The sequence below is a fragment of the Durio zibethinus genome, chromosome 4 (genome assembly GCF_047325235.1).
Source record: "Durio zibethinus cultivar Kanyao isolate XHJ-2024 chromosome 4, ASM4732523v1, whole genome shotgun sequence".
Taxonomy (NCBI): domain Eukaryota; kingdom Viridiplantae; phylum Streptophyta; class Magnoliopsida; order Malvales; family Malvaceae; genus Durio; species Durio zibethinus.
In genome coordinates, this window is record NC_143165.1 from 16,388,645 (window position 1) to 16,403,041 (window position 14,397).

At 35.6% G+C, this 14,397-nt stretch overlaps 1 protein-coding gene across 1 annotated transcript; it reads right to left on the bottom strand.

The window, feature by feature from the left end:
• Nucleotides 1–366: 366 nt before the first annotated feature.
• On the bottom strand, nt 367–13,813 carry LOC111287563 (vacuolar-sorting protein BRO1). The gene is made up of 8 exons (XM_022878190.2): nt 13,053–13,813; nt 11,540–12,490; nt 11,191–11,280; nt 10,852–10,920; nt 2,752–2,892; nt 1,698–1,746; nt 1,255–1,358; nt 367–1,141 (listed from the first exon to the last, which is right to left on the bottom strand). The coding sequence occupies exons 1-8, from the start codon at nt 13,734–13,736 to the stop codon at nt 617–619; spliced, it is 2,613 nt and encodes an 870-aa protein (XP_022733925.1). The 5' UTR covers nt 13,737–13,813; the 3' UTR covers nt 367–616.
• Between the last annotated feature and the right edge of the window lie 584 nt (nt 13,814–14,397).

A 14,397-nucleotide genomic window follows, 5' to 3' on the forward strand; every position in this document is an offset into this window, starting at 1 on the left:
GACACCCCCCAGTTGGCATCCCAAAATCCTAATCACAAAATAATTCAGAGTCAAATTTTAAACGCTCTTTATAGTCATTTTAGCAAGAAATCTGTAGTATTTCACTCATCTGAACCTTGATAATCAAATGTCAATTTTTCTTGTTTGTCCCCCTAAACCATTAACCAATTTTCCTTGGAGACATAGCTCACCCCTGTAAGACTCGAGCAGTGAACTATTGACCAAAAAAAAAAAAACACAGGAAAGGGGAAAAAGGAAAACAAAAAAACCGCAATATTCATCTAACCACAAGTATAAATAGGGAAATTATGAGCTATTAGATAATGCATGAAAATCCTGTCAGACATAATTGGTATAGTCATACGATTGTCATACGAATCTCTACATGAAATAAATTTATCAACCATACATACAAAATTCTTCAAGAAAACCAGGCCATTCACATACAAATTATTTGGGGAACCAGCAAACATCAGACATTCACAATGAATATGCTATACGATGACAAGATCTAGTTAAATTCAATTCAACATTGCCACAGCAGATGGGAAAATATAAATAGAAAACAAACAGTAAACTATTATGTATTTAGACAGACAAAGGGTGCACTAGACAATCATTGCTTATAATAACCACTTTGGTGGGGATGGTATGGATTTGGAATGGTATAAGGTGGTCGAGGAAGAGATCCAGGTTGCTGTGCTGGGGCATTATGATATGGGCCATGCCAACCTGGATAGGCGGGTTGGCCGTACTCATGGCTGACTGGTGCCTGTTGTTGGGCCTGGGGGGGAGGATAAGGTGCAGCAATAGATGGAGGAACATGGTAAGGAGATGGTTGCTGTGGGGCACCATAAGGGGGAGGAGGATGACTATACCCAGATATTGGCTGCTCAGGAGGCCTATAATAAGGAATTTGGGAAGAAGGAAGAGGTAAACTCTGAGGCTCTGTTTGCTGCTGTGGACTGGATCTTCGAGTTTGATGGGGCTGTCCGACTGGAGGGTAAGGACCTGTGTTCTTACGATCCTGGAAGCTGAAACCAGCCATTTGTCTTTGAACATCTTCCATCATTTCTCGACACTGGATATTTCGAGTCATCGCAAAATCACTGCACTGCTGCTTGACATTAGCGATTGCATCCTGTTTAATAATGAAAGCAATTTAATATACACACAATCGACTTAAAAGTAGCCACGTTATTGAACAATAATGACTAAAATACTGTCAAAAGCAATGAATGTGCGATTTCTTACCTGAAGAGTAACATAAAACTTTAGCCCCTCGTTAATATTATCCTTGATTTCTTTACACTTTGCTACAGCAGCTTGAATTTGCTTGTAACACTTCTCTCGTGATGCTGAAATAAATAGTGATATAAAAAGTTGAACAGATTTTGTCAGAAAATTAATACAAACTGTTCAAACATTAAAGCTTAGACTGAAGTAACCATAAAAATCATTGCACTTAATAATGAATATGACCAGAATTACAGATTGAATTTTACTTATGTACTGACTCCAAACATCAAACTGCACCATAATTTCTAATTACATACTTAAACAGACTATATGATACAGATATAAAAGCTTCACTGCTGGACTAGACACATCAATCACATAGTTCAATGCGTGCTTATGAGACTACCTTACAACAAATTAATAGGTGTAATATCAAGAATACAAGCAGGCAAAAGTACCTTTATAATCTTCAAGATTAAAGACAGCAACAAACTCTTCATTTTGAACCTGCAAAAGGAAAATGAAAAATGAAAACAACAGTCAGTCACTCAGAATGTATTTCCTAATAATCAGCAAAGATCACAATCTAATAATTAAAGCAAGATACAGCAAGCCACTAGAATATCATGCATATTAACTTCATGACAGAACCAAGGTTGACACATCCAGGTCCATCCTAATATATTTATTAAAAAAGCAGGAAGAAAAGAAAATGGAGAGAAAAAGAAAGAAGTTTTCATTTAAAATTAGTTTCCTTAAATAAAAAAGTAGGAGATACATACAAGAAAGACATAACTTTTATGGTTTAAAGCACTAAGGTACTGAAACTCCCAGCGTTACTTTGATATTCTGATGTTCCAAGGGCACCAAACGACATCAGTATGGTAGGTCACTATTGTAAAAGTAACTTCACATGTTTAATAGTCCAAGATTGAATTAGACATAGCATGAAAAGGTGTATATGGACAGGTGGTTGGCAGCAGATACATAAAGAAACTTCTCAACTCCACAATTCAAAGACCCAAAAAAGTTTAAGATCCAAGAAAAGATGGCATATACTTAAAAGTCCCCAATAAATGCATTTGTGTTGATCAAAGTTTTTCTTTTTCTCTTTTCCTTTTTTTATTCTTACATTTACCTTTCCTTAAGGCAAAAAAGCTTGCTTAGATTAGTTTATCATTCAGGATGCTGACAGGGAATATGGAGTTTGTATATGCAACCAGCCACACTCAGAAAGAAGGCCCCAACTCCTTTTACCATATCATAAACTATGACACTGTCATGTGAACCATATGCTCCATACCTTAGGAGTTCCAAATAATGACATAAAAAAAGTAGCATATGAGATATTCACTTGAAAACAAACAATCCCTAGTTATTTTTTACATCAGTTATCAGATATATTATTCAGTGTTCAAATATAGACAGTTCTGCTGTTTTGAAACTACTATATGCAAATGCTGAGAAAATCCAAACGAACATGGAAGAATAAAAAATAATAGATAATTAGACCTGAATTTGCATCAACAATTGTTCTTGTGCTTTAATGTTTTGGGCAATTTCCTCACATATGTGATCATACTTTGCAATCTCTTTCCTGAAAAGATCCTCATAGGAGCCAGTGGATGTCATCAACTTGGGTAGGATGTCATCCTGAACCAATATATCATATAAGACTAGTCAAGTTTATGATAAATACCAATGATTCAGCAATGACAACAAAAACTAGACAAACACGCGATTACATGAAATGAACATTTAATCATAATGAAATATAACTTCCATGCTAACATGAAGCCTGAAATATAGAACAGCAACAAACAGAAAGCTTAAGGAAAGGAAATAATCAAACAAGACAATTATGAGTTATTTATAAAAGAACATTATAACAATGCCATCATCATGCCTTTTCCACAAACATAATCAGGAAGAATGTGATGTTATCATCTAGTTGCAAAAATGACAAAGTTGGACTGAAAGGTTAAAAAGCCTGGACCATGAAGGAAGTTGACAGCAGAATGCTAACTGAAGTTGAGGGAGCCGTCATGTGACCTTGTTGAGTAATTTAGGAATAAGAAAGTTGTCGATTATTTATGGGATGGGTAGTCGTGCAATAGTAGTGCGAGAATTTAGGGAATGAGCTATAGTTATACATAGTGGTGGGATAGTGGTACGAGTAATTTAGGGAATGAGTTATAAATATGTAAAACGATCATTTCAAAATTATGAATGAAAATTATCGCTGAATTCTCTCTCAATTTCTCTTTCTTTTCAGGTCTCATACTCTTAACTTCTCTTTCCTTTATGGTCTCATACTCTGTTCTTTCTGGTATAATCTCTTCTCTTTTCATCACTATCCATTTCATCATAAATTGGTTAGAGCTATATAGATCCAAACACCGAAAAAACACAAAACAACCGTCCATGGCAGAAGGTACTCAATATAATGTCCTCCATGATCAAGTTCAAGTATTGCAAGAAAAAATGAAAGCAATACAAGACACTGTTCCAAGATGGTGGGAGGTAGAGAAGAAAAGGATTGAGACAATGTTAGTCGAGAATCAGAAAACCCTGCTAGATGAAAATAATCCAAAGGGAACACCGCAAGCTCAATCGGAACTAGAAGGTATAGCCAAGGACAACAGCAACCAACCTACGACCGGCTCTTTGCTAAGAAAAAATGGTAAGTCTCCTGTTGTAATCACTATGATTGATAACCAAGGGAAATATGTCTATAAGATCATTGTTAGCTAATACCCAGCTTGAGTCTAGCAGTAGTATTCTTCATAGTAGAACTCAACAATGCCAGAACAATGAATTTATTGAAGGTAGTAACCCTTATACTACTATGAATGTATATGCCCCAAGACCTAAGATTGAATTGCCCAATTTTGATGGACATAAACCTAAAGGGTGGATCAAAAAATGTTAGAAGTATTTTGCTATTTTTTTCATTTCAGATCATCAAAAATTAGAAATGGCAACAATGTATTTGTGAGGGAAGGCAAAATCTGGTTCGACGGTTACATCATGCAGAGAAATAGTGACTCAGTCAAAGTTTGCTCAAGATTTGTGCAACAAGTTTTGTAATAGGACTTATACGGATGTGATACAAGATTATTATAAGCTAGTTCAAAAAAATACAGTGGAAGACTACCAAGAGAGGTTTGAAGAATTGAAGCCATATATGCTGCAATTTAACCCTTATCTAAATGAAGAATACTTCATTTTCAGATTTGTAAGTGGGCTCTAGGAGGACCTAGAACCCAAAGTCAAAGCTAATTTACCTACTAGTTTAATGGATGCCCACGAACTCTCTAATTTGGGTCTTGAGCATGCTACATGGGAGGATTATACGGTGAAGTCCCAATTCCCTTCTTTTGATCTTTGGGGAGAAGGATCCCTTATGGACAAGGATCCCTTATGTTATCATCCAATTGCAAAAATGATAAAGTTGGGCTGAAAGGTAAAAAAGTCTGAACCATGAAAGAAGTTGGCAGCAAAATGCTTAGTGAGGTTAAGGGAGCTGTCACGTGAAGTATAAGGACCTTGTTGAGTAGTGCGATAGTGGTGCGAGTAATTTAGGGAATGAGCTATAGTTATGCATAGTGGTGGGATAGTGGTACAAGTAATTGAGGGAATGAGTTATAAATATGTAAAACGATCATTTGTGAGTTTTAGGATTTACTTTTAGGGAGGATAATTGGCAATGCTAAGGAGCATTAAGGCTTGTACTACCTTGTAGATCCTCAACAAGTGAATAAACAAGCTTTGGCTCTAAGTGGTGAATTTGTTTCTGTTTCTAATTAAATCATGTTATGTCACCATAGATTAGGACATCCTAGTTTTTCATATCTAAAAACTCTTTTTCCTTCTCTTTTTAAGAATAAAGATATCCATTCCTTTCGTTGTGAAACTTGTTGACTTGCCGAACACCCTCATGTTCCTTATCTTATTCATCCATGTAGATTTTCTAAACCTTCTTCTTTAGTTCATAGTGATATTTAGGGACCTTCATGAGAAAATAATATAATTGGAACTAGGTAGTTCATGACTTTTATAGATGATCACACATGAGCTTGTTGGGTTTACTTATTAAAAGACAAGTCTGATGCTAAGGCAATTTTTCAACTATTTTACAAAAACGATTCAAACAAAATTTCAAAACCAAATCCAAATTTTCCGCACAAACAATGGAAGGGAATATTCAATTCAATTCTTAGTGATTATCTAAAAGAAAATGGGATTTTTCACCAAAGTTCTTATGTTAACACCTCCCGACAAAATGAGGTTGCAAAACGTAAAAATCGTCACCTATTAGTAGTTTGCTCGTGCTATCATATTTACCAATATGTTTCTAATTTTTTTTTAGGGATCTTATTTTAACAGCCTCATACGTTATCAATAGACTTCCTAGTAGAGTTCTCAATTTCAAAACACCATTGAACATGTTACTTGATTCATATCCACAAACTAGGTTGTTTACTTCTTACCCCCAAAAGTCTTTGGTTGCACATCTTTTTGTTCATAACAAAAGTCCATTTCGTGGGAAACTAGAACCTAGAGCTATAAAATGTATCTTTATTAGGTACTCTCCTACTAAAAAAGGGTATAAGTGCTATTGTCCATCAACGAAACAAAAATTTGTCTAATTTGATGTCATAGTCTTTGAAAATCAACCCTTTTACCCAAAACCAACTCTTTAAGGGGAGATACTAGGTGAAGATAGGCTTTGGGATTTTTCCATTCCACTTCCTGTAACAACTGCTATTCCTATTGAGTCACCAACAAAAGCTAAGTTGGAAACAGGGACAGATTCATCTATGCTTAATCCTCAACAAAAAAAACAGATCTCCGTGTTTATTCATGACGTAAACCACAATCTCAAGAAGTATAATCTTTTGTGCCCCGGGCACATTGTCAAGAATCTAATCTGTAAGTAAATTCTGAATCAAAAAATGCTAACCTACAACATCAGCACTAGTGAATACCAATCCATAAGTAAATTTTGAATCATAAAACGTTGTGCCTACCACACCATCACCAGTGAATACTCCACCTAATGATCTAGACATACCTATAGCACTCAAGAAAGGTGTAAGATCGTGCACTCAACCCCCGTTGTCCAATTATCTATCCTACAGCCATTTGTCTACAGCATTTTGTGCCATGATAGAAAAGATTGAGGTAACTAAAATCCCACAAAATATTCATGAAGCTCTAAAAATCTCAGAAGGGGAAGCTACTGTACTTGAAGAGAATAAGAGCATTGAAAAAGAATGAGACTTGGGATGTTGTAGAGTTACCTAGAGAAAAAAAACCAATTGGATGTAAGTGGGTATTTACAATTAAGTATAATTTAGATGGTGAAATAGAGAGACACAACGCCCGCTTAGTTTTGATGACATTTGCTCAAACTTTTGGAGTAGACTACACTGAAATCTTTGCTCTAGTTGCTAAATTGAATACTATAAGGGTATTGCTTTCACTAGATGCTAATCTTGACTGGCCATTACACCAAATGGATGTCAAGAATGCCTTTCTTACTAGGGAGCTAGATGAAGAAGTTTATATGGATTTGCCGCCTCGCTTTGAAAGGGAAACAATGATAGGAAAGTATGCAAACTGAAGAAGTTTCTCTATGGATTAACGCAGTCACTAAAGGCTAGGTTTGATTACTTTGCAAAGTTAGTAAGAAGACATGGATTTAGCCAGACAAACTGATAATACTCTTTTTTCAAACACTCACAACATGAAAAAAAGACTATTTTGATCGATTATGTTGATGATATTATATTGACAGATGATGACATTGAAGAAATAGAGAGACTAAAAAAGACTCCCGAAAAAGAATTTGAACTTAAGGATCTTGGACAACTAAAATACTTTTTACAGATGGAAGTTGCAAGGAGCAAGAACAGCATTATTGTTTCCCAAAAGAAATATACGGTTGATCTCCTGAAGGAAACTAATATGCTTGGCTATAAACCAGCTGATACACCTATAGATCCTAATGTGAAACTTGGAAAGAAAGGAGGAATTCCAATAGATAGGGGGAGATATCAACAAATGGTTGGAAAGCTAATCTACTTGTCTCATACAAGACCTGATATTGCCTTTAAAGTTAGTGTAGTAAGTCAGCACATGCACTCTCCATTTGAGGGGCATCTTGAAGCTGTGTATCGAATCTTAAAGTATTTGAAGGCCACACATGGTAAGGGTTTGTTGTTTGAGAAGAATGAACAAAGACATGTGGAAGCATTTATAGATGCAGATTGGGCAAGATCAATTGAAGATAGAAAATCCACCTTTGAGTAATACAAAGGTTTGGGGTAATCTTATCACATGGAGGAGTAAGAAACAGTCTGTTGTTGCTCAAAGTAGTACAAAAGCAGAATTTAGAGCTTTTTGCACAAGGAACTTGTGAACTTATCTAGTTGAAGAGACTTTTGGGAGAACTTGTGAACTTATCTGGTTGAAGAGACTTTTGAGAGAATTAAAAATAATAGTTGAATACCCTATGAAACTGTATTGTTATAACAAGGCTACTATAAGTATTACTCATAATCCAATGGATCATGATCGAACAAAGTACGTGAAAGTTGATAGGCATTTTATCAAAGAGAAGAATGATATGGGAGTGACATGTATGACCTATGTTCCTAGAAAGCAACAAGTAGCAGATATCCTAACAAAGGAACTATAAAAACCAAGCTTTGAGACTCTTGTTGACAAGCTGAGAATGATAAATATCCATTCTCCAGCTTGAGGGAGAGTGTTGAAAAATTATGTATCAAATCAGGCTGATTTGCTAGGATTTATACTTCTGGTCTTTTAATTTGTTTCTATGTTTGGATGATTGTATCCTGATTTTGTGGGTTTCTTTGTACATATCAATTCCTCTATATATTTGAGGATTCTTTTTAATAAAATAATACTCAGAGAATATTGTTTTTTATCTCTGTTTTCAATACCCACACTTGAAAACCAGACCATGAATTCCAACCCTAAAATACAGAGTTCTCAGCAAATGATGATTTTCAGATATAAAGAACAAGTATGAAGAGTAACTTCGGAAAACCTCATTTCCTATTTCCCAATAAGTTCAAAGATTCCCAATTTGAAACATACACACCAATAATCACATTAGAAATTAAAATTTCTTGCAGAAATATTCCATCAATCACCTTTTGATAATCAAGTCACCGACACTTACGTTGCATAGACACAGGCTTGGTTCCTAAATACACGGATTCAACCACAGATCAAGATTTTATCACATGATGTGAATTTGTCATCCTTGAGAAAATAATTTCTAGCTTGCACAAATTTAAAGCAGTTCATAAGTACCATCTGATGTGGATATTTTGTTAGTTCTTTATTTGGATTAGATTTCTCTTTCTTATCTGGTTCTCAAATGGCAGACAAATAAAAGGGAAATAAAATCATTACCAACTAAAAGTTTACCCATCCGTTGCAGCTCAAACAAAATAGCAAGAGAAAGAGATATCAAAAGAGGTTGTTTTTTGGACTAAAGAAAGAAAAAGCTATGAAATGAGGTTTAGGGGGAGAGACAAGCTCACTGCCTGAAACAGAGGATATAAAGAACAACAAAGAAAAGGAAAGAAGAGAAGGAAAAGGGGGGAAAAAAAAGGAAGAGAAAAGAAAGCAGAAGACTAGCAGGCCACCAGGAACAGACGACAGCATTGACAAGCAGAGTTTAAAAGAAAGGGAAAAAAAAAGAGAAAAATAGGAGGGCATGGCAGGAGAACAAAAAAATTTAAAAGGCAAGATAGAAGGAAGGTAAGGAGCTGTTGGAGATGGAGAGACTAAGGTGAGAAAGAGGCATTAGCGAAAATTTTGGAATAAAACCCAAGGCGAAAAAGTATAAGTGTAAATTTATCTTTCCCTTCTTTCCCCTTTTTTTCAGCTAGTAAACTTTAATACAGTTAGGTAGACAATTGTTAACTAACTGGCAAGTTAATGGATAGGAGAACATTAGACTGAAAAAAGCATTTTTCAAATGCAAAATTGAAAGTTTCATAAAAATTAAAAAAAATTAAAAAAAAAAAGTGGTGTTTGGAAATGTGGTCACAAAAGAGGTGTTTAGATCCAACTTTAGGGTTGGGACACGGCAGGGGCAGCTCATCTTTTTGTGCACAGATAAAACACTAACCTATTACCACACCGAATGAGAAGGTGATTATCAACAAGAACAACTAGCATGTAACAACAAGCATTTTGCAACATGAGACACAATCAAAAAGATCTTGCAACTACATCTTTAGTTAAGAGCCAATGCCATGGACTTGGTGCCATCAATGATAAACTTAAAAATGGAACGGTCTTCAATGCAAAACGCTAAAAAGCTAATTGAGGAATTAGCTTACTTAAGACTTCATTTTGTTACTTAGTTGTATTTATGGCTCTTATTTATTTTCTGTTTTCTTGAGTTTCAAGACAAGTCTTTTTTCATGTTTTATTGACTTTCAAGTCATGTTTGTTAGCTTAGAGTCCAAGTATATGTTAATTCCAAATGGAAGAAGTTCTTTTAGGGATACTAAGAGTCAATAATTCCAAATGGAAGAAGTTATTTTAGGGATACTAAGAGTCTATAATTCCAAATGGAAGAAGTTCTTTTAAAGACAGATGATAAGACATTTCTAAGCATTATTCCTATTGTGATTGTCTTGTGCAATCATCCTTAGGCATGACTCCTAGGGAATCCTTAGGTTTTCTTTATTCTTGGTTGTGATACAATCAAGGAGACCTGAGAGTGAAACTTACATTATCTTTTCTTTTCTGATTCCCTTTTCCTTTGTCAAAGTTTCTTTATTTTCCTAAGAATTTCATATTATTGTTATCATAAATCCTAGCTCCCTAAGCTGTCATAATTCAGACTCTTTATTACCGACTAACAAGACTCATTGAGAAATAGAAACAGCGACAACACTTTTTCAATTTTTTCATTTGCCGAAGTACCTACTACAATATCATTCAGCTGGAGAATGGGATGATTCTTTTCAACTAAAATCCCTTCTGTCCCACTGGAATGTTTATGCATATAGTTGTTCAAATATGTCCCTGATGTCATCATGAACTGGTAAGGTAAACCATAATTTCAGACATTTTTGCCAAATAACCCAACCTGTACTAAACTGCGGTTTTTGTGTTCATGCCTCATGATCCTTCTAAAATTGATCAGAATAATGAAGGGAATGATTTGAAAGGGTCCACTTATCCACAAAGGTACTTGTAGATCTAATTTGAGTAAACCTGACTAATGTTTAAACATTCTAAAAAGATGTATCATCCACAAAATTATTAGTATAAAATGTGCAATTAATGTGCCTAATCTATAATATTAGTTGCCTGACAGCAATTCCTAGGGAGTGGAAGAAGCTACCGAGTAGCACGCATTCTACAAGGAGGCACACATATAATCCTATAACATATTATCCTAGATCATAATAATATAGTGTCAATACAACAGAGAATCACTGACAAGAAACTACATATCTAAAGAAGTATGCCCCAGGCACCCTTTAGAGAAAAAAGATTAAAAAAAAGACAGGCAAGCAGAAGATGAGTAGCAAAAACAGTTAACTACACCTTTCTTTTCATCTCTTTAAGCATATCTTCAAGGCCAGCCCTCTGAGCACCAAGGGTCTCTAATTGCCTCTGCAAGGATGATAACATGAGAAATTAACCATTTAGTATATAAAACTAAAATTCTGTTCAACTTGTAAAACAGGAAACCAATCAGCAATGGATCAATTGAATGACTTGAACAGTGGCGGGAGGGTGCAAAAGAAACATCAGATAAAGTAACACTTTTTCGCTCCCCCCCCCCCCCTTTTTTTTTTAGCCCTTGGGGAATGGGGAACTTGAGGCGAAACCTGAAGCATAGAGTTAATATTCAAGAAATTTTACATTAGACAAGAGAATTACCAAGCTCTGCTTTAGGGCCCCCACTATAGCATCTTCATTGGCATCCAAGGACAGTATTGGCCTTGACAGACTTGGAAGGGCAGCTTCTATCTGATAACAGCAATATGAACATATGATATAGCATTATGTATTTCTCCAGCAAGCAAGAGAAAATAACAAGACCCGAATAAAAAGGAATAGTTGAATTTATTAAAAAGAATAAGGTACCCACACACACACATATATATAAGCAAAGCTATACTAGCCAATTCAGAATAAGCCAATAACCAATGCACACGAAGACCAGGAAAAATAGCTCTATTTACAGTTCATAAGAGTCACAGACACAACTAATAAACATTTGACATACTGGATGGCAGTCAAGGATTGACATGAGACTAGAATGCTCTCTCAGTGAACGCTCAACTCGCACATCACTTTCTCCAGCTTGCTTCAAGTTAGCTGCAAATTTATTTAACCTTTCCTGCAATGTCTTTGTCAGAGTGCTGGATTGCGGCCTAGTCCATCGTGTTCCAAACTGAGTTCTAAACTGAGCATCCTCTGCTGCTTCTTTCTGCAAAAGCTCCTCGGTCTGCACCAGCAATTCCTGATTCACCCTCCTCAGATCCCTAAGCTGTTGTAACTCTGTGTCCAAACCAGCTGGGCCACCACTAGCTTGCACCTTTTCTACCTCATTCTTAAGATCTTCTGGAAGATTAAAATTCCCTTCTAAAGCAAGAATTGAGTCTGGCAGGTCCATTTCCTTGAGCCTTACTCGGGTTAGCTCACTTCCTTGCTGCAATTTCTCAGCCTGTGTCCTGATGACATCATCAACCATTTCAGTATATCTAGAAAGAGCCTTTGCACTACTGTCGGGAACAAGAGTTGCAAACATCTTCTCTTTGCTTGCATCCAATACTTCATTCATCTGCAACGACTTAACCATAGAAAATGCAGGGAGAGATGGTAAGGAACTAGGGGAAGGAACTCTCATCAGATAAACCCTGTCATTTTCCTTCACAGCCCTCTCCAGGTTGCGATTAAGATTAACTTCTAACTTGTTAATTGCATCCAGAAGCTGTGCAGCTGCCCCTTTTGATGATTTCTTCACCTCAGCCAAAGCATTAACTGCACTCCTCAAACGTGCAATTTCTTCGGCAATCTCTTCTTTCTCATGTAGCTCCAAACAATACCTATAGCAAGCTTCTGCATAGAAAAGAGCTGCCTTAAGCTGCACATGCGCAATCCATGCTTTTTCAAAATGGTCCTTCAAAGTTGCTGCATTCAACGCTGCTAAAGCTTCCTCGTAGTATAATCCAACCTGCAAGTAAACTCCTGTTAATCCTAATATTTTTTTTTAAAAATTCAAATTCCCCAAAGTAAACATGAAAGGACAATTACATATTCCTGTGTTTTTTGGAAGGAACACAGAGCTGAACTCCAACTAAAAAAAGAATAGTATCGACTCAAATCCCAAATATACTATTATTTATTTAATTTTCTACTCGTTCTGATGATCCATTAAGTAATAATTAAAGCTCCATTCGGTTTTGCTTTTTTCCTTCCTAAAACTGCTAAAAAGAAAAAGCAAAGAGTAAAAAGCAAAATCACAATTAACAAAAATAGACCCAACGATTAAAAATGCAATACCAATTTGAACATAACTAACCAGTATAAATAAGTAAAATCAAGCTTAATATTCAGAAAAATTAAATTTTGTTTTTAATTCTTTAAAAATTATAAATTTGGATCATTAAAATTTAACCTCATAAGCTGATAATTTCCAGAAAAAACCATAATCTAATCATTCATCCCACCAAACACAGATTCCAATTCTAAACCAGTTCCAAAATAAAAAGTAAAATAAAATAAAAAAACCCAACCTGCCTAGCAATCTTGGCACAAACTCCAGGAGTACTTCCTTTAGCAATAGTATTTTCAAAAACACACTCTTGAGCTTGAGCCAACATCAACCTCTCCAACATCCCAACACACTCCACCGACAAATCCACGGTCGTACTGTTCCCCATGGAAGCCTTTGTCGACGCATTATCTCTGAGGAAGGCAAACGCCCCAGCCGCTGCTATAAAAGCATGAGACGCCTGTTTCCTTCCATCCGCAGTAGCCCTATCGTAAGACAAGCCAATCTGACTATAAACCGCTCCGAGATTAAACAAAATGGCTGCTTTTTCTAAATGGATGTTTTGTTGAACCGCTTTTTGCTTCTGTTTAAAAGCGTCGAACCAAGTAAATTGGATTGTGTTGATGTGCTCCTTGTCGGGGGAGATCGGGAAGCGGGTTTCGATTAGGCAAAGGGATTTGAAATAAGAGATGAGAAGGTCACGTCGGGCTGTTGGGGATGGATCAGGGACCCGTTCGATGTCAGAGCGGAGGGTTTTGACAATGGAAAGGTCGTCTTCTAGGTTGATGGCTTCGCGTTCGGAGTATGTGAAGGATATGTATTGGCGGAGTGGGCGGTAGAGATCGACTGAGTTGGTTTTTTTCTCGTAGACAGCTAGCATGATGTTGGTGACTGCCGCCAACGCGGAGGAGGATGCCGCGTCCATAGCGATGGTGGTGGAAATCAACTATTAGGTGAAACAATGGCGTGATTTATTGGAGTGGGATTAACGGCGAGACGAATAGGGAAATTGAGTAGGGAAAAGGAGCTTTCTTATTGGCAAAGGAAAGGAAATTTCTGGGTTTCTAGATTTGCTCGCAATTTATCATGATATTTTGCGAGAAATTGAAAAAAAAAATTCCTTTTAGAAAATATGAAAAGGTTAGATGAGATTAACATGTTAAGGTTGAAAAACCCATAAGTACCCTTTTGATGTCGGGAATAGTTTCGCAATTAATATATATATTTATATTATCTAAAATGACAAAATTTTATATATTCATATTATATTTTATATAAAATTTATTAGTTATAATTTATTTTTTTATTAAATTTTTAACTTTTTTAACTTTTTTTATATTATATCGTCATTTTTTGTTTTGAATTATCTAATTTAGTCAAGAGTCAAAATTTTTTTGATTTATAATATCTATTTATCGTATTTTTTAAAAAAATTTATCAAATTTAAAAAAAAAATAAGAATGAATGTGGATACCTTAATTGGTCCCCTTTTCTTAGAAAATTAATCTAAAAAATAAATTAAAAAAGTAGGAAAAGATTAATTTTTAAAAAATTTCAAAAAATGTGTAAAAGGAAAAAAAGAAACT

Excerpts from the sequence above, each read along its gene's own strand:
- LOC111287563 (XM_022878190.2), bottom strand. The coding sequence starts at position 13,736 with ATGGACGCGGCATCCTCCTCCGCGTTGGCGGCAGTCACCAACATCATG. Across the intron at positions 11,281-11,539 it reads CAATCCTTGACTGCCATCCA|ATAGAAGCTGCCCTTCCAAG; the intron begins GTATGTCAAATG and ends TGCTGTTATCAG. Across the intron at positions 1,142-1,254 it reads AGTTTTATGTTACTCTTCAG|GATGCAATCGCTAATGTCAA; the intron begins GTAAGAAATCGC and ends ATTATTAAACAG.